The sequence below is a fragment of the Argopecten irradians genome, chromosome 11 (genome assembly GCF_041381155.1).
Source record: "Argopecten irradians isolate NY chromosome 11, Ai_NY, whole genome shotgun sequence".
In the NCBI taxonomy this organism is placed as follows: Eukaryota; Metazoa; Mollusca; class Bivalvia; order Pectinida; family Pectinidae; genus Argopecten; species Argopecten irradians.
Window position 1 is genome coordinate 21,899,973 of NC_091144.1, and position 20,298 is coordinate 21,920,270.

Below are 20,298 nucleotides of genomic sequence, written 5' to 3' on the forward strand. Positions count from 1 at the left end.
TCGTTACAAAAAGATTGGAGATTCAGAAAAGCTCTAGAAATTATAAACTGACTACGAAGCATAAATATTGTGACCTGGAAACGATTGTGGAGCTTAGGGGCACCACTAGTTTTGTTATATATCTCAGGGTAAGTGCTCGTAATACAATACTACTTCAAATTTAAAGTGATATTCAATTTTGTTGCGTTGTAATAAAATAAAACGTCGATCATATGGATGTTAGCAGGAATTCACACATACTCCTGATGTTGTAAGTTCACTTCATGTGCCGATGTCTGTCAAATAGTTCATATAATAATATACCGACCCATAGGCATGATAGGCAAAGAAGCAAAACGAAATGAAACTTACGATTTCCACTGCTTCTGTCTCCAAATACAAAAAGAATTCCGTAGTTTACTAGCAAGGTGGCTTGCAACATGCAGTGTTCAAATATTCTTCGGTGTTTTTCAGATATGAGAATGCATTTATTACGCTCGATAATTAAATGGAAAATATCTCTTGACTTGCAAGTTTACATCACAGGTCCGCTTTGCGTGATGACGTCTTTGTTTACATTCGGCCGTTTACACTATTGCTGAGTGTCACGATATTTCATTGTATCTGTATCCGTGTATTAAATATTCCCTCGTTAATGAAAGGATGCGTTAGTTGACAATCCGTGCGAAATGATAAGGAACCAGCGTAACTCAGAATTTATCGTGTTTGTTAGCTTCTGCATAGATCACCCAGACGCTTGATGCGTACGTAGTTAACAAGCGTCTGTTTGAGTGAGACTTGGTTAAATTCAGTGGGCTATCGTAATGACATGATCACAATACGAACGTACCTGTTCTCCAAAATGACTATCAATATAATACATGTAAAAACAAACAACTTTTGTATCTTTCTTACGTCGGGATGAATAAAAAAATTGTCATTATATAATAGATTATGAATGTATACATCAAACTACAATTAGATACTTACATACCAAAATCCTGACAATTCCTTAATTTAGTGTTACCCAAACCGGATGTTTACATAAATATATGCAAATGTTGGCGAGAATTAGGCCACCGATCGCTACCACTGATGCAAATTATCCTCACTATTTTTCAATTATAGACGTTCATGCTATAGTTTTTGTAGACATGTTTGAAACTATTCTATTTAATGAAATACCATAGAAGTTGTTTAACTGCACTATGGCAGCATATTTGTTCTAGAAAGAGGAAAAGAGAAAAAATCGCATGCAAATGAGAGGTCAATCGCATTTAAATTAGTGGGTCATCCGGGCCGTAGCAATACTGGAAAAGCAAGCTTTTTCAGTAAAAACAAGGGGAATTAACTCTTGATTGATCAGATTTAATGTTAACTACAGGTAGACTACATAACAGATCTAAAAAAATACAATTGTGTAAACATTTGATTGATTTGTGAACCAGTAAAAGAAAAAAAAAGGTCTAGAAAATAAATGCTACAGCATCATAAAAACATTACATTAGCATTAAATAAAGTAAAAAATCTTTTAACTCTATATACATGTACACACTGAGGATCTTATAGTTTGTGATATGTATGTTTCACAAGATCATAGATAAAACAAGAAGAACATGATATAATAGGTACACATTATGACATAAGAGTGTTGGTAATATAACGCGGTTGAAGTTTTATGATCAATCATCAGTTTTGTGTAACCGATCGTTGATCTTATAAAAATCGATTATATTTGACCGTGTACGTTTTCCAGGAAAATTATACAAACTTTCTTCAACAGACTCAAGTGTTGCCATGTTCCCAGATCGCTTATGTTTTCGAATACTCACTGAACATTTTAATTACTACATAGTGCTTATGCGCTCTTCAATTCGTTTGGTATTGGTAGAGGCTTGGTATTTGAAATGAAATGAGTAACAACACACATGTCTGATTGATTGCGACAAGTTTTCTATGACATTTCTTGCTTGTTTTACTGACCGGCTAATTATACACTTTTGTTTATCATGATATCGGGCAATACTGACGAAACTCGATTAATCGATTAATTGGTCAAACACCAGAACCAATGATGCTCGATGAACTTAATTACATTTTGTAATTGGAACACCACTATAACATACATATTTTTGATATTAAGACAAAACAAAATGTTGTGTAGAAAAGTAAACAAAAGATCAAACTAATATAACACATGTATTAATGCCACTAAATGACAAGATCATCAATAAAAAAATAATAATTCAGATCTGAGTATTAATTAAAATATTAACAACTCTTTGTTGATATTCCAGTTATCAGATAAAATAAATCCACATTTTGATGAATACTTAATCCAAGTACAGAATTAATCACCAGTAATATACATAATACCACTTCCTTTCATACAAGTTATTTGACAAGAAAATGTAATAGAGTGCAAAAACCAGACAACCATGCAGTCAAAATTTCAATGGGACAAGGGCAAGAATATCAGTCTACAGATACTGGAATACAGCCATTGGACCCAAACTACCATCCTGTCCCCTAAGTCATTAGTCAATAGGGGCAAGGAGATGGCACATTACATCTTTGAAAAACATGGAGATTATCCCCACCCTTATTTTAATCAGTCTGAAATTAACTTTTGTAATTAAAACAGAAGATTCTCTGCATTATTCTTCCATATATGTCACTCATTACTTTCAATACACACAAAGACTTACACAAAAATACTCCTATCACACATTTATAACAATTTGTATTACATATATATGTCTATAAATCACTTAGATCTGTATAATATTGACCTCCATCAGTGTATGGTATCTATATAGTACTTGATCATACAGTATGTTAAGCGTTGCGACTAGAAAACTGTACTTTGACATCCTGCTTTGGTTTGGACACAGGCAGCCATTTGTGGCTGAAATCTTGGTCTCCAATGAGCTTGAATTTCCAGGAACAAAGGAGGCGAACAACGATTGTCTGTAAAAATAGAAAAAGATACGCATGAACCTCAGGGGAAGAAGGTGAACAACGATTGCCTGTAACAAATAGAATAAGATACACATGAACCTCAGGGGAAGAAGGTGAACAACGATTGCCTGTGTCAAAAACTGCAGGTCCGTCAGGATTTATACATAAAATAATGACTTTAAAAACGATTGAGCCGATTGTTCCGAATATTAAAATGGCAATTGAGTGAAACAAAGGGAAGTAAATCAGAATGCCTTATGGGTAGGTATAAAGTGTGAGTATTTGTGTTGGTAAAACTGACCTGAAGAATTTTCCCCACTAAGTGTTGTCCTATACAGTTCCGAGCACCTGCTCCAAAACAGAACAATTTGTCCTTCTCTTCTGTTGAACTGTAACACAAACAGGTAATTTATAATATGAACAAAAACACTTTTATCAGATTTTTTAACAAGAGGCCCAGAGGGCCTGTATCGCTCGACTGGTTTGTAATGCCAAGTAATGTTCTGGATACAGGTTCATTGCTTCTTTTCTGAAGGAATTTGAATGTTTACCTCTAATTCCCCTATTGGGCCCCAACCCTCCTGCCCGTGGGGGGTCAGAGCCAAAATTTATACAAGTTCTGTTCCCCTTCCCCCAAGAATGGTTGTGGCTAAATTTGGTCACAATCCATAAAGAACCCTAGGACAAGTAGCGATTTATAGGATTTACCTCTAATTCCCCTATTGGGCCCCGCCCCTCCTGTCCCCAAGGGGTCAGAGCCAAAATTTATACAAGTTCTTTTCCCTTCCCCAAAGGATGTTTGTGGCCAAATTTTGTCACAATCCATGCAGAACTCTAGGACAAGTAGCGATTTATAGGATTTACCTATATTTCCCCTATTAGGCCTCGCCCCTCCTGCCCCTGGGGGATCAGAGCACAAATTTATACATTTTCTTTTCCCCTTCTCCCAAGGATGTTTGTGGCCAATTTGGTTACAATCCATGTAGAACTCTAGGACAAATAGCGATTTATAGGATTTACTTCTATTTCCCCTATTGGGCCCCGCCCCTCCTGCCCCCGGGGGCTCAGAGCCAAATTTTATACAAGTTCTGTTCCCCTTCCCCCCAGGATGTTTGTGGCCAAATTTGCATGGTTACAATCCATGCAGAACTCTATGACTAGTAGCGATTTAAAGGAAATGTTGAGGGACAGACGGACGGACGACGGTTGTCGCGCCATGACATAAGCTCACTGGCCCTTCGGGCCAGGTGAGCTAAAAATGCAGCAAAGAAGATTATCATTTATTATATCAAAGTATTCATTCATGTATTTTGTTATTTTCCTTCAATCAGCGAAATATTTCCTGAATTTTAATTTCAGAAATAATTACAGAAACTTTTTCACTGCCAAGAAACAATTGTTTTATCATTATTCAAATGTTTAATTATATATATATATAGACTAAAATTACCAATTAATCCAACGATAGGGATTAAATTTGTCTGGATCAGTGAATGCCTCCGGGTCTCTGTGGGCTGCCTGTGTGACGTACATAATGGAGTGTCCTTCTGGAATCTTATACCCTCCTAATACTACATCCTAAAACAAAATCGTAGTACCCTCCTAATACTACATCCTAAAACAAAATCGTAGTACCCTCCTAATACTACATCCTAAAACAAAATCGTAGTACCCTCCTAATACTACATCCTAAAACAAAATCATAGTACCCTCCTAATACTACATCCTAAAACAAAATCGTAGTACCCTCCTAATACTACATCCTAAAACAAAATCATAGTACCCTCCTAATACTACATCCTAAAACAAAATCTTATACCCTCCTAATACTACATCCTAAAACAAAATCTTATACCCTCCTAATACTACATCCTAAAACAAAATCGTAGAGACAGATGTTGGAATCGAACCTCTCCACTTACATTACTGCTTATATGTATTTATATATTTTAAACTAAACAAACATGTCTGTTCAATTCAAATTACTTGATGTAGTAAATATGAGGTAAAGAAGTAATTCAAACAGTGTGGGCAAAAAAAAGCCAAATTTTAGAGGTGATTTGCCCCTTTATCAAAGACACAAAAAGAACAATAAAATTGCATGGTAAGGACAGTCACAAATGTTCACAATAAGATACATGTGTATTATGATTCCAAAATTTTGCTTATTATCAATTACTGTCAAACTTGTTTATGAAGAACACCTGAGGGAGAGAAAAGTGGTCTTCATAGCCAAGTGGCCTTATACACAGGTCACAAGGTGTTGAGCTTGACCATTTGGGATACCTTCCTTGAAAATGTCCTTATTATGCAGGCATTATTTATAGAGAGGTAGTTACTACAGATATTTTACTACAAATAACAAATTCAAAATTAAGTATTATATCTTAATATTTAAATTTTGCTTGTTACGAGCATTTTTATTGGCTTAAAAATTTACTTTATCAGCCCATAAAGGAAAAATGGCTTTGCCGTTTATAACGTTGCTTCTGATTGGCTGAGATGACGGCATAATGATTTCATAGACAAAAGAGTCCCAAAATGAATTTTGAATATTGAAGAGATTATCTTTAGTAAATTGAATTATAAGGATTAATTTGAATAGATTTTTTATGTTATGGAGATATAACACAAAAATCTGAGTGTACCCTCATCATACACCGCTTCGCGGTTTATTTAAAGTACAATCAGATTTTTGTGTTGTATCTCTATAACATAAAAATCTATTCAAGTTAATCCTTAATTAAATTAGATATGTAAAACATACATATAAATGCTCCTATCTCCAAATGAAATTTTAAAAGAGCAAGGCAGGGTAGGATGGTGTGGGCATGGATACCAATAAATGCCTCCGATTCATGACAGGGGTATATTGCGTGTACCTTTTTAACAATCCTGCGTCCACCAAGAAATGGTGGATAAAGTCTCTGTACTTCTAACAGCACAGCCTCCATCATGGCTGGGTCACTCAGAAGCTTCTCTTGTAAGCCCCCCTGTAAACATACAACTGACCCAGTTATAAAGACTTGTCCACATGACCTTTAAAAAAGCAATAATATGCTTATACAAATGTGAAACATAAATTATTAAAACATCACAAGACAAGACAAGTTCTCAGTTGTTGACATTGCAACAAGACCAATTTCTGAACACATTTACCATGTAAAACAATGAAGTGCTATGTTCCATCAATAAAATACTTTTACATAAGATACGTACATCTTCCTTTCCCACCTCCATGATTAGAGAGGTCAGTAGAGATGACAGAGCCTTTGGTACGAGGGCCGAGGTAAACAAGAGGAGGTGGTTATTGATGAAAACCTCACGAAGGCTATCAGTACTTGTAGTAGCTGTATCCTCAACACTCTTTACAAATTTTCCTGAGTTCTCTTCTCTTTTGGAGATTATGATTTTTAAGAGTGAGTCCTATGTAAAAAGTTAGAAAATGTCATTCTTTATTGGTCTCCAATAAAGTATTACAAAAAAAGTAGAAATTATTTGTTTATGAATAGTTTATTATTCTATCTAAACTAACAATATATATACTGTATAGTTCTTAAATTTTGTGGAGGTAAAATTTCGCAATTAACTGTTTGAAACTTATTTGCATGAGTTAATTTTTGCAAATTATCTTTGTAGAAATTATCTTTGTAGCATCTGAAAGTGCCATCATACAACAGTCTAAAATAGTCAAACCATGAATTTGATAAATTTTGCGAGGTATTTTAATTAAACCCTCAGCAAATATTAGCAACTACAGTAATCAAATCTATCTATAAAGACCACCCAAGGGACTAAAAAATTGTCTTTATAGCCAAGTGGTGTTTATAAACAGAACAAACTGTGTTGAAATTGATTACTTGGGATCCTTGGAAAGTGGTCTTTTATGTACAGTAGATGGTCTTCATACATAGGTAGATTCTAAGGCAGGTTTGACTGTTTAAGTGTAGTCTAATTTAATGGCAAAATTGAAAACATAGTTATACATTTGACTATCTTGTAAAGATAATTAAATTGCTATCAAACAATGGTACAGTATAAGTTATCTCTTTACTTTACATGTACTTACCTTTGCATGCAAAGCCTGGCTATAGCTTGAGCCATTTGTCATCGGTAGTTTGAGGGGTAACGGTACAGATATGATGCCTGCATAAAAATATATTGTATCAACAAGGCATTGCAGAATACAGTTCATACATGCTCAGATTTTTTGAAAAGAATTAATAATATTAAAATACACATAATCATTATGATAAATCCATTAAATCTCATAACAAATCCCATATTTCACATACATATCAAATAGATCAAAAAGTAAATTCAGCATCTGTTTTACACTGAAACTAAAGTGAAATGTCTGCAAGACATACAATACATGTCTGGTAAGTAACATTTGTGATGTTGCAGAATATTATTGTGGCTGCAGACATTTAATCCTTGAAATAACAAGCAATATATATATCATATATATAACATTTCCATCAATTGTATACAAATTGTACACCAAAAAAAAACCCAGAAAATTTGAATTTGCTAAAATAATCTCTTCTACGTTTTAGTCATCCCTTAAAGTGTGATGGGTCAAAATGGACATAGGTACAGTACCTGAACCGTTTAACGTTCCCAAATTTGCGTTTCGTTTGCGTTTGCGTTATTTCCGTTAGCAATCGTTAACGTTAGCAATCGTTTATCGTTAATCGTTATCGTTTGCGTTAGCAATCGTTAATCGTTAGTTGCGTTTACAATCGTTTGCGTTAGAAATCGTTTGCGTTAATCGTTAGCAGGACCGACTTCCGCTAACGTTAACCACTAAAAATAGAACCAAATGCCGGTGATATGCTTTGACGATCCGGATATAATGTTCATTTTTCTTTGACGATCCGGATATAATGTTCATTTTTATCTACTAAGATATTACGTTTACCGCTTCGTGTATCCACCACGACTGATAGATTACACAAGAAAATAGCTAAAACAGATAATAAAAATATAAAAATGTTATTACAGACACGCTGCATAATATTGTTCTTGTTATGTTAAATATTATCAATGTACGAAGAACGCATAAATTCGTGAAATTTAAAAATCATTAATATGACGAGTTTGAACACGAGGAATAGGTGAGATTTGTCATTTACATGTACAAACTTTTAAACGCCATTTATTAGTACTTTTATTTATATGAAAATGGAATAAAATGATGTAAATTTTTGCAATCCTACAACTACATGTAGAACACGTGTAGATAATTCGAACTGTGTAGGGGTACGTTACATTGTAAGCCTTCACACATACTGTACGCGTGTCAAATCAGCTCATATCAATAAAAACTGGACAGTCACGGGCACCCCTTGTTATTTGTAACTGGAATCTCTTCAATTCCCAGCGTGACGCGCACGGGTATTTTACCTGTACAGGTATATAGGTCACGACTGGTGTTACCTTGTGTCAACCCCCTGTAGCTTGCCACGGGCGGAGTTCACCTGTAATTAACACCTTCTTGGGAGGGAGATTAACTTTATACCCAACTTACCTGTGCCCCGTACACTGTGACAGTACATTTCACGTCCATATATGTACTGTCGTATTTCAAAGTTTTGATGTGTGCAATATGCTTTCATATAGTATAGATTACGCTGGAAAAAATTAACTTACACTTATACATTGTATGAATAATTAATTTGTTTAAACTGTAAATTGAAGAGTTGCTTGATGTGAAATGTGATCAAATAACTATATTTCTTACACCAGTTACAAATATACGTAGAAAATTGTCGCAATGCAATTTTACAGTATATAATATTCAGTGTACATACATGTATGCATGTGCATCACTATCTTCATCGTCGTTGTTATTAATGATTATGCATTATTGACTTAATTTGAATATAAATAACTGGAAGTGAAATATTTTCATTCTTTATATCTTTATTATATGCATGAACTATAAAATGAGAGAACTGCAAATGGTGAAACACGAATCCAAATGTTCAATCTTTATTACAGTAGCTGTGGCGTATGTACGTGCATTTGTAAATGTACATGTACGACCCTAAAATCGATGCCTAGTAAGCAATGGGCTTTTATGAATGCACACCCTAGTAATATACAGCGTGTAATCCGTTATGAAACAAATATTCCGAGAATACAATTTTCCATGTTAAGCAGAAGAGCCTTTCGACAATCTACAAAAACCCTGAAACTTGTGATTGATGCGGGAAACACTATAAGATGTTAATTATTACAATTGTTGAGTTATGAAACATCGATAATAGAAATCAAACATATAGATGGAAATTTGATTTTTACTGCATTTTAAATGTGTTTGTGTGAAAATGTTATATTCGTCATTTCAATACCATGATACTATTTAAAGTACCAGTATGTGACGGTAATATTATCAATAAAGTGTTGTTGTAACAATTTGTTTATTATTTCTTAAAATGTCGGACAAATATGACACTTAGAATAATACAATTCTCTCTTAATACATACGGCTGTACACGTAATTTGTAAACGTACGTGTACGTGTGAAGTGGAAACTTCGTATCGAGTACAGTCGTGTTTGACTTCATTGTGTTATTATCAGTAAAGAGATGTTGTAATAATTTGTTATTTCTTAAAATATCGGGTAAAATGACACTTTAGAATAATACCATTCTTTCTCCATACACACAGTTGCACATGTAATTCATTTTGTAAACGTACATTTTGTACATGTAAAGTGGAAACTGCATTGAGTACTGTCGTCTTTGACTTCATCGTGTCCATATAGTTTTCATAGGCAAATGTTTATATGATATACAGAAACTTTAATCCCGAACATACTCCAGTTTTTCTTGTACTTTCGTTTGTATTTCAGAACGTCAAGATCCGTAATTTATTTACCGTCAAGCCGTGTCCGTGATTATAACAATGGTATTTCCGGTTTATCATAGCCGATCGTTTTGCGTTTTGCGTTAATCTTTAATCGTTAGCCGGTATTGCGTTATCCGTTTATCGTTAATCGTTAATCGTTAGCGTTAGCTAACGGACGATTTTTTTGCGTTGCGTTTGCGTTAGGCTGGGAACGTTAAACGGTTCAGGTACTGTAACTGTATAAGCCCCCCCATTTCATGGCGGAGGCATAAAATCATGGGATTGCGGTGGCTGAGTGGATAAGATGTTCTGACATATTACCACAAGTAATCCACCTCTGGGTCGTAAGTTTGAATGCCATAAGAGGCAGATGCTAGGTACTGAACACTGGTTGGTGGTTTTACTCCAGGAACTCTGGTTTTCCTCCACCATAAAACCTGGAATGTCCTTAAATGACCCAAGCTGTTAATAGGACGTTAAACTAAACAAACCAATACATACCATGCCAGTGTGTGGTTGTCAAGGCAACAATAGTGTCAGCTGTCTGTGAGGCGTCACTAAAGTTTAGTCCCAGGAACAAACTCAGACAAATCTCTGTACACACTTTCTTCATCAGGGAATAGATACAAACTGGTTCTCTGCAAGCAGATTTGTTATACAACATTTACTGACACAACACAGAATACAAATTTTCCACCTGATGTAAAATTAAATAAAATTAATGCACAGATGGCTTATTGTTGGAACTAATTCTACACATGCAGTAAAAATTGCTTACTAGAAACTTGAAACATTGCTAGTTCTACAGATTTACTGGTAGAGGAACCCATCACCCATGTACAAAGCTTCAATGACAAGGGAACACTACTTAGACATTATTTCTATTATGAAGAACAAAAGAGAAGTCAAAGTGACTTCATTGCTGATCATAATAAAACGCTACCTAAAAATAGAGAGTGTAACAGATAATTCAAAGGACCTAGGCCCAGTTTCACGTTCCTTAACTTAAAATTGCTCATAGTAAATCATTACATAAAGGATATTCCCTAAAATTTGTAATAATTTGGAATGGAGAATTTTAAGTTAAGGAATGTTTGTGAAACTGAGACAAGAGTTAATGAAATGATGAACCAAATTGTGTAGGGAAAGGAGAGTTTGCAATATCATCAAGTGATAAACATTACAGCCATGGACACCTAGCTGACATAATTGGTGGGGATATAACACATTACATATATATTGTTACACTATAACTGCTGCTTGCTCATAACTTTAATAATTGTTGTATTTTTTCTCTAATGTTGGTAGTCCTTCACCAAAAGCATGCTTAATAACTTGAGTATCTGGACCTTTGAGAAGAAACTTTAAATTTCCATTGAGCTTGTTTGATTCTTTGACCTTTCAATTTCAATGTCATGTATTTAAAATGGGATGCACTTCATTCAAGCATTCAATCTACAGGCACAATATCAGATCTCTAAGCATGTTGGTGTTTGAGAAGAAGTTGCCTGAAGAAAATTATGAAGCCAAGCAGATGGCTGAATAGATACCATGGCTGATCAGATCTCTGGGCCTTTTGGTGTATGAGAAGAAATTAATGAACAATAAAGGAAAACGATGAAGCCAAGTAAATGGCTGGAAATAAAGATGTCTTGATTGATGCCAGTCAGATGGTTATAGACAGATGTAAATACCACTCAATGGCATAAGCCAACTTGCCCTACAGACAGCTTGTTATAAGATCATATTTGAAGTATTGTCCAGATTATTTTTATCTTGATCTTTAACTCAAAAGCATATACATGCTGCAGTTCTCTGTACATTGTACATATACCGTACAGCATCACCAAAAACCTCACCAACCCTGAGAACAAATGAAAGAATAAAAAAAGAAAAATATCACAAAAATCTTGACATGGGCTGCAGGAAACTCAATCATACTTACATATTTGCTGAAAATATATTGGGAGTAATACACAATATGTTAATATGGGCTGATAGTTATATATGTGTCACTGTATCAATAGCCTGTTTTCTTTTATCAAGGTGAATGGTATCTGACAAGTTATAAACAAAGGTAATAAGATTTCCACTGATAATTATTTCTCTTATATAACAAATTTATATTTTAATTATTAATGTTTAACTGCATATGTTGATGTGTTTTGTTCATCAAAAGATAAGATGTTACAATATATATCAATACACATCATATTCTAATTTTGACCAACATATTTGCTAACTGTTGAGAAATATCTAACACTGAGACTGTGACATTTACTTTTAGCGATCAAAATATGTTGTGCAAGGCTGTATAGCTTCAATTGATTGTTTACATAATTTCCAAAAATACGTAACTTACATGTACATCAAGTCTACGTAGATTCTTTACCAATCAAAGGACTTGTATGTTCTATATGTTACAAAATTATACATGTACAGAGGTAATGCACAGATAGACAATGAGCTATGATGTAACACATACAATAAATGGGATAAAACAGATATACCTACTCTGTACTGATAGCTGAAACTGCTTTGTCCACCACACTGAAACAGGAAAAAAATTAACATTATTTTAATTATGTGATGAATATATACATTTACAAATGAGAAAAAAAAGTGGTATTGATGCTGTTTATCTAAACTACTGAAATGTCTGTACAGGTAATCAGTAGTTAACAAGTAGAACTAATTAATTACCTGTTGGAGAGTGAAATACTTACCTGTCTATAGTTAATTGGTAAGTATCAACAGAATCTGGAGTGAACAGCTGCTGTAGAGAATGCCGAAGATTTCTCGCATCCTCTCCTGTAACATACAATTCAATTGGATTTTATATCATTTCATACTGAAAACATAAACACTGAATTCTGTTTTATTAATAATAGCATCTATTGTATATGAAGTACTTACCATCAGAAAACAGAATATTGTCCCCAAAGATCTCCCCCATGAAGGCCTTGTATCCTAGCTCTATAGAATCGTTGTGATCTACAAATATACATTGATCATTACAGTACATAGTATAACCATAAAACAAACAGCTTTTAGAGGTTTTTGGAATGATAATCTGAAGGCTGAGATTCAGACCTATTGGTACTTGTTATATCATTCAGAATCATACTAGTATATAAACATACTCCAAATTATTCTGCTAGTCTATTGCTTTTTTTTAAGTCCTGAAGCCTATGACCACAGATCAAAAACAAGTCAGATTGACCTGTAAGGTTTAAAGTTGGGTTGACATGTAAGGTTTAAAGTAAGATTTATCTGTAAGGTTTAAAGTCAGGCATACCTGTAAGTTTTAAAGTTAGATTTACCTGTAAGGTTTTAAAGTCAGATTTATCTGTAAGGTTTAAAGTTGGATTGACCTGTAAGGTTCAAAGTCAGATTTACCTATCAGGTTTAAAGTCAGATTTACCTGTAAGGTTTAAAGTTAGATTAACCTGTAAGGTTTAAAGTTAGATTTACCTGTCAGGTTTAAAGTTGGATTGACCTGTAAGGTTCAAAGTCAGATGTAACTGTAAGGTTCAAAGTCAGATGTAACTGTAAGGTTAAAAGTTAGATTTACCTGTAAGGTTTAAAGTCAGGTTTACCTGTAAGTAACTCATGAACAGCTTTGTTACTGCAGATGAATGCTGTCGGTTTGTTGAGAAATCTGGTGTAGAAGAGACGAGATTTGTTGCTACTCATGTTTTTCTGACAGAACTTCACAGGATCCTTGTAGAACTCGTACGATTTGTCCCCTAAAATTGGCAAACCGACCGATCCAGGAATGGTTGCCATGGTTACAGCAATACTTGGGCACTAGTAGTGCTGTAGGAAATGTCTGTACTTAGCCGTCAGCCATTGAAATTGAATGCTGAAGGGTAAAGAATATGTCATCAAAGAAATTGAAGTAAAGCAACAGATGTTATAGATTATTATATCACAAACCAGCCTGTTAATATTACATTACAATCAAGACTATTCATGTCTTACATACAAATCTAGGTAGAGTATGATAAAATCAATCAAATATTTATTTTGTTATTACCTGGAAATGTGGTACAATTTCAATCAATATTTATTTTAATATCACATATAAAAGTATGGTACAATTGGAATCAATGATATATATTTTGTTATTACCTAGAAATGTGGTACAGTTCTAATCAATAATTTATATTTTATTATTACCTAGAAATGTGGTACAAATGAGTAAAATATATTTTTTTATCATTAATATCTAGAAACGTAGTAGAAACTGAATCAATGATATCTATTTCATTATTATTATAACCCAGAAATGTGGTAAGACTCTGAATCAATTCACGCAATGATATATGTTTTGTATCTGAGACATTCTACAAAAATGCCTCACTTTGTGTCACAAGATGTTGAAGAAATATATCTTAATAAGTAAATGATTAATCTGGGTTACTTTTTACTCAAATTGTACTTTTAGTGTTAAAAGTTGGGCTGCACACATAAACAATGATATGAATTGATTTTTTTTTAATAATTTTGAAAAATTAAAATGAGAAAAAATGCCAAAATAGGCATCTCACAGGTAATTTTCAACATTAATTTTCTTTCTTGCCTTTTCATAGATGCAGAATGAATAAAATAACATTGTACTTCTTTAATGTAGAATTTTAACCACAATTTTGTTGTTGAAAATATGGCATTAAAATGCTTACATGTACTCCATGTTTTATTGTCACTCCTGTTTCTGTTGTGTTTTTGTATGGACTAAATATAGCTTTTCTGTTATCTGACTTATTTCAAACAATACATCAAATTAAGTGATTACTGAAGTTGACAGAAGCAAAAACTTAAAATGCAACAAGAAAATTTAAAAAATGGGTACATAACAAGAGGCCCATGGGCCTTAGCGGTCACCTGAGTTCAGACACAGAATGAAACAAAGACATGCATATAAACACTATAAATATATATTGGCCCATCAGGCCCTTGAAGTCAGTCAGTGATTTTATAAATTTTTAATCTATGAAGATTATTTGGTTCCATCAAATCTGTGAATTCAGGAGAAAGATTTTTGAAATGTTATCCATTTTGACCCCTTTTGGCCCCACCCCTCTCGCCCCTGGGAGTCGGCCAGGACCAATATGGATATGATGTTAAATGCTATCTCAGGCTAATAATTCTAACCCAGATTGACTAATTTCCTATGAAAACTAAGCAAATAATGTTCCTAAATGTGTTTTCCTATATAAACTATAGTAAATTTGACCCCCTCCCTAGGGGAAAATCTGAGATCCCAGGGCCATGAAATTCACAAATTTTTGTAAAGGGCCTTAAGACCTTCCAATCTATCAAGAGTATCTGGTTCCATCAAATCTGTGAATTCAAAAAGAAGATTTTTGAAATTACCATTTTGACCCCTTTTGGCTCCGCCCCTCTGGCCCCTGGGGGTCAGCCATGACCAGTATGGATATGATGTTAAAATGCTATTTCAGGCTAATAATTCTAACCCAGTTTGACTAATTTCCTATGAAAAATAGGCAAATAATGTTCATAAATGTGTTTTTCCTATATAAACTAAAGTAAACTTGACCCCCTCCCCAGGGGGAAACATGAGACCCCAGGGTCATATTATTCACAATTTTTGTAAAGGACTTTAAGACCTTTCCATCTATGCAGAGTATTTGATTCTACCAGTTCCAGAATTTCAGAAGAAGATTTTTGAAGTTTTAGCCTATTTGACCGGTTTTGGGACCGCCCCAATTTTCATAAAACACCTTAAGACCTGTCCATCTATGAAGAGTATTTGATTCTACCATTTCCAGTATTTAAGAAGAAGATTTTTAAAGTTTTAGCCTATTTGCCCCTTTTGGCCCCGCCCCTCTGCCCCGAGGGGGTTGACCAGGACCAATATAGATATGATATTAAAATGTTATCTCATGCTTATAATTCTAAACAAGTTTGACTCATTTCGTATTAAAATTGAGCAAAAAATGCTCAAAAATGTGTTTTCCCTATATAAACTATAGTAAACTTAACCCCCTCCCCAGGGGGAAACCTGAGACCCCAGGGTCATATAATTCACAATTTTGGTAAAGGACCTTATGACCTTTCTATCTATGAAGAGTATTTAATTCCATCATATCTGTGAGTGGAGAAGAAGATTTTTGAAATTTTAGTCAATTTTACCCCTTTTGGCCCCTCCCATAGCTCCCTGGGGGGTGGGGACCATATAATTCACAATTTTGATTGGCCTTATGCCTTAGAAGGTTTGTGCAAAATTTCATTGAAATTGCTTCAGCAGTTTTGGAGAAGAAGTCGAAAATGTAAATTGTTTACGGACATACGACGCACGACGGACAAAAGGCAATTAGAATAGGTCACTTGAGACTTTGTCCCAGGTGACCTAAAAATGGATGTGTACATGTTGAAATGTCACTACTGTTACAAGTTTTCTGTAAAGATGTTGAGACAAAAAAGATACATTGCCTGGATTGCATATTTAACACACTTCAAATACAAGCACATGTCTGTATAAATTTAAAAAGATTCTCAACAGTTTTGAACTTCTGAAAAACCTCATAAAAATGTCCCTTCTGTAATATAACAGTCACTTCTATTATCTCTTCGATTTTAACTTGAGGGACAATTGTTATAACAGAAGTGACAAATGCATGCAATTTACACCTGTACTTCTGGTAAATTAATTGATGATTAGGCTTGAAATATAATAGTCCTCTTAGTTTCTAATTGCATAACCTTGTAATGAAGTGGTAAGTGGTTATTTCAAAAAGATGATTTTGTCAAAGTTACCATTATAACTAAAGATAATTAGTTATATAGTCAGTTACTGACCCCCTATAAAGGCATAGAGGGTCAGTAAGATTTATAGGGGGCGAGGGCGTAGCCCGAGCCTCCTATACTTCTTACTGACCCTCTATGCCTTTATAGGGGGTCAGTAACTGACTATATAACGAATTTATCGCATCGAGGACCATTTAATTGTTTCATTAATTCTTTGTTTCCTATTTCATAGTATTTGTTTGGTCAAGAATATGAAATCAAACTTAAATCATACTGGCGAATGATAACAAACAATCGACACTTTTAAAATAATTGGCCTACTTCAGTAGGCTATACATTTATTTATTCATTTATTAATTTCAAGAATTTTCAAATACACTGTATAAGGAACATGCAGAATAATACTGAATCATTCATAAATCAACAGTTCGACATTCCTATGTACACAGTAGGCCTACCTCAATACTACACCAGACCGTCTGTATATTGAAAGCATCACAAACAAGAGTGACACAAACATCCATCTAACATTTTAAGCACAATCTCCTTGATCATCTGTGCATTCTTGCTGAGATAATCACTGAAAAGTTATGCAGATAAATTGGTTGTAGAGTGAGAATTGATCTGCGGGTCCGAACACCTCCATTTGTTTATAATCACAGTCTAGAAAACGCTTGAATTGCTACGTTTGACTTTCGCCGCGTCATCAACTTTCAAACTGGCGTAGGGGAAGCAACTCGTATTTAAAAAAATGCATTTCATTTAATTTGAAGTATTAAAACGATTAAAATTATTTTTACACAAAAATTAACAAGTAATATATAGTTTTACGGTAATGAAGTGGTATATTTAGTTGAAGAGAATGTGTTTAAATTTTGAAGCGAGGGCGACAGCCGCCATATTGCACCATAATAAAATTTACTGACCCCCTATAAAGTGTTAGGGGGTCACCACGTGACGGCTCTCCGCCAATCATTTGGGGACATTTCTGTCCGAGGTGCGATAACTAAAGATAATGAGCGGAAACCATGGATTTATCCGTTTTGACGACTTTTAAGTCCCGTAACTCTTTATTTATAGATTTTGACCAGTATCGAACTCATTCAAGATCTCATTGATATAAAGCAATATTTAAAATTTAGTTGAAATGGGGCAATAAATACTAAAGTTATTGAGCGGAAACCATGCATTTATCTGTTTTGACATATTTATAGCCCCGTAATTCATGCAAATATTGACGGATTTTGACCATTATCAAACTCATCCAAGATGGTATCTAAGCCCCGAAGTTGGTTCGCGCCCTGACGTTTCGTCCCAACTACTGGCGGTTAACTTAAATGTAGCCCCCAGCGGTGAAATAAAAATCAATGGTTCGCCCCCAACTACTCCAACAATGTTAGAGGTATATCACGACGAGAAACTTTTTGAACATTACGTCGTAGTCAGCAAAATAACGTCCGATAAAAAACGGCTGACCAGTCGACTCTCATGTTATGGGAGTAGCCCCCAACATGAAATGAGAAACTGATCATGAGACAGTCAAGTGAAAAACTAGACCTAGACCTAGTTGATGCCAAGATCAAATTTCTAGCACAGATATATGAGATGCTGATGTGACTAATGTACAGCTTTAATCTAACCATACCCAATGGGCAATGTATACATACCTATATTGAGGTGCTATATTGGCATGTTCTTCCTCAAACAAAATGTAAACAACATCGACCGGAAGCTACAAGAAGACCCTGAAGAGTTCCAATAAAGGGGCGTATTAAAGACGGGATCTGATCATGAATAGGCCAAGCAAACGGACGTTCTTTCCTTGAACTAAAATAATTGAACTATATTAAAAATAAACGTTTTGAACTTACAGAAAAGGTCCACATTTTTATCAAGAGAATATGAAACAAAGCTTTACATAAACATAACGTCAGGAAGTAGCTTATATGTTATTTAGAATACTAAAGTGAATAGTCGGGCAAAGAAAACCAGTCTAAGTGCGTTCATTGGCCTTCCAAATGTTCTCACATATTAGAACGACGGTCAAGTTCTGCTTACGTTGCCCAGTTCCGACCTTTGAAATAACTCTTTGAAAGCGAGGCTGTGTGGAAATGTAACCATGGACATAGTCAGTCGGGAGGACGTTTTAGGATTCCTAAACTATAAATTAATTTCTTCGCATGTAGAGAGGTTTTAACGGTGGATTTTATTTTTCTATTCCATAAGAAATTATACCGGATACATTCACTCCATTTTTACAAACTTTAACTTTCCTTGCCCGACTTTTCACTTTAAACAAATGTAACGTGCCTGCATACGAAATGTAAATAAAACTAATGACTCATAAATCCTTGATAAAACCTATATTATTTTCTTCCGGTCCTGATTCATGCTTAATGTTCATGTATACATATTGCAGTATACAGAAAGCTATATACTAATAGATGTAACTGTTAGTAGGTATAATTTATAATTCCAGTTGCTTTTATGCTATGATATGGGTCTAACTGTTTCTTAAGCTTGTACAAAAGTCATCCTCGATATTCCAGGTTCAACGATCCACTATGGCAAGCCGTTTTGATATTTAATACATAATAGCTTAAGTTAAAAAGTTATTTAGCTTAAGTTGAAAAGATTTCAACTTAAGTTAAAAAGATTTCAACTTAAGTTAAAAAAACTAACATAATCAAACTTTTTTTAACTTAAGTTGAAATCTTTTCAGCTTAAGTTGAAATCTTTTTAACTTAAGTTGAAATCTTTTCAGCTTAAGCTGAAATCTTTTTAACTTAAGTTAAATAACGTGATAATGCAAAATAATCTTTTCTAGCTGAAGTTGAAAAGATTGTTGCACTATGATAATGCAAAAAGAATTTGTCTTAAGTTAGATTTCTCATTTTTGCATTAACACTTATTTTAACTTAAGTGTAAAAATATATCGATCGCTGTTCCAATATTGTGATCATGCAAAAAAAGTCAAGTCAACCGTGAAATCGCCTTTGGACTAGTCCAATATACTCATCCAATGAAAACACTCCATACATAACAGCCAATCACAGTCGCCGTTTCGAAACTGCTTTGCGTGCGATGACAACTGCCTAACAAGATGGCGGCCCTCAATATTTATATGCCGAGTACCCATTGCATATTAGATTAAAACACTACTTAGAGAAACACAACATCATTAACACTAACCAAAGCGGGTTTAGAAACAATAGGTCTACACTAGACTCGCTCGTTAGGCTCACGTCAGAGGTTAAAAACTCGCTAAGTAAAAACCATCATGCTATAGCGGTATTTCTAGACCTAGAGAAAGCTTATGATTTAGTCTGGCATGAAGGACTGTTATTATCCCTTAAAGAAATAGGTATATCTGGTAACATCCTCAGATTTCTCACCCATTTCTTAACTAACAGGAAAATTCAGGTTAGAGTAAATAACTCCCATTCAGAGGAGAAACTGCTAGATAACGGGGTCCCTCAGGGTAGCGTCATCTCCCCTACCTTATTTAACATCTTTATAAATAAATTACATCAACATCTAGTAGACCACTCCAAAAATAAACAGATAGCTAGCATAGCCCAGTTCGCAGATGATACCAGTATTTGGAACACCAATAACATCATATGTCATAATGGTAGAGTCATTCAAAGAACTTTAAATTTAATTCAGGACTGGGCTGATAAATGGGGTTTTAAAATCTCTAAGGGTAAAACAGTAGCTATGTCC

General features: G+C 34.4%; 1 protein-coding gene across 1 annotated transcript; it reads right to left on the bottom strand.

Moving 5' to 3' along the window:
• Positions 1-142: 142 nt before the first annotated feature.
• LOC138335006 (putative cytochrome P450 120) lies at positions 143-18,355 on the bottom strand. The gene is made up of 12 exons (XM_069283898.1): positions 18,240-18,355; positions 13,398-13,663; positions 12,715-12,792; positions 12,525-12,609; positions 12,313-12,348; positions 10,300-10,436; positions 7,010-7,086; positions 6,160-6,366; positions 5,823-5,933; positions 4,391-4,518; positions 3,242-3,329; positions 143-2,949 (listed from the first exon to the last, which is right to left on the bottom strand). Exons 2-12 carry the CDS (start codon positions 13,585-13,587, stop codon positions 2,818-2,820), a joined length of 1,269 nt encoding a protein of 422 aa, XP_069139999.1. The 5' UTR covers positions 13,588-13,663; positions 18,240-18,355; the 3' UTR covers positions 143-2,817.
• Between the last annotated feature and the right edge of the window lie 1,943 nt (positions 18,356-20,298).

Bases quoted from the DNA above. Each gene is read 5' to 3' on its own strand.
- LOC138335006 (XM_069283898.1), bottom strand. From the start codon at position 13,587: ATGGCAACCATTCCTGGATCGGTCGGTTTGCCAATTTTAGGGGACAAA. The intron at 12,793-13,397 runs GTAAACCTGACT...GTATATTTGTAG, and splicing joins TGTTCATGAGTTACTTACAG to ATCACAACGATTCTATAGAG. The intron at 4,519-5,822 runs GTACACGCAATA...ATTTTGTTTTAG, and splicing joins GACGCAGGATTGTTAAAAAG to GATGTAGTATTAGGAGGGTA.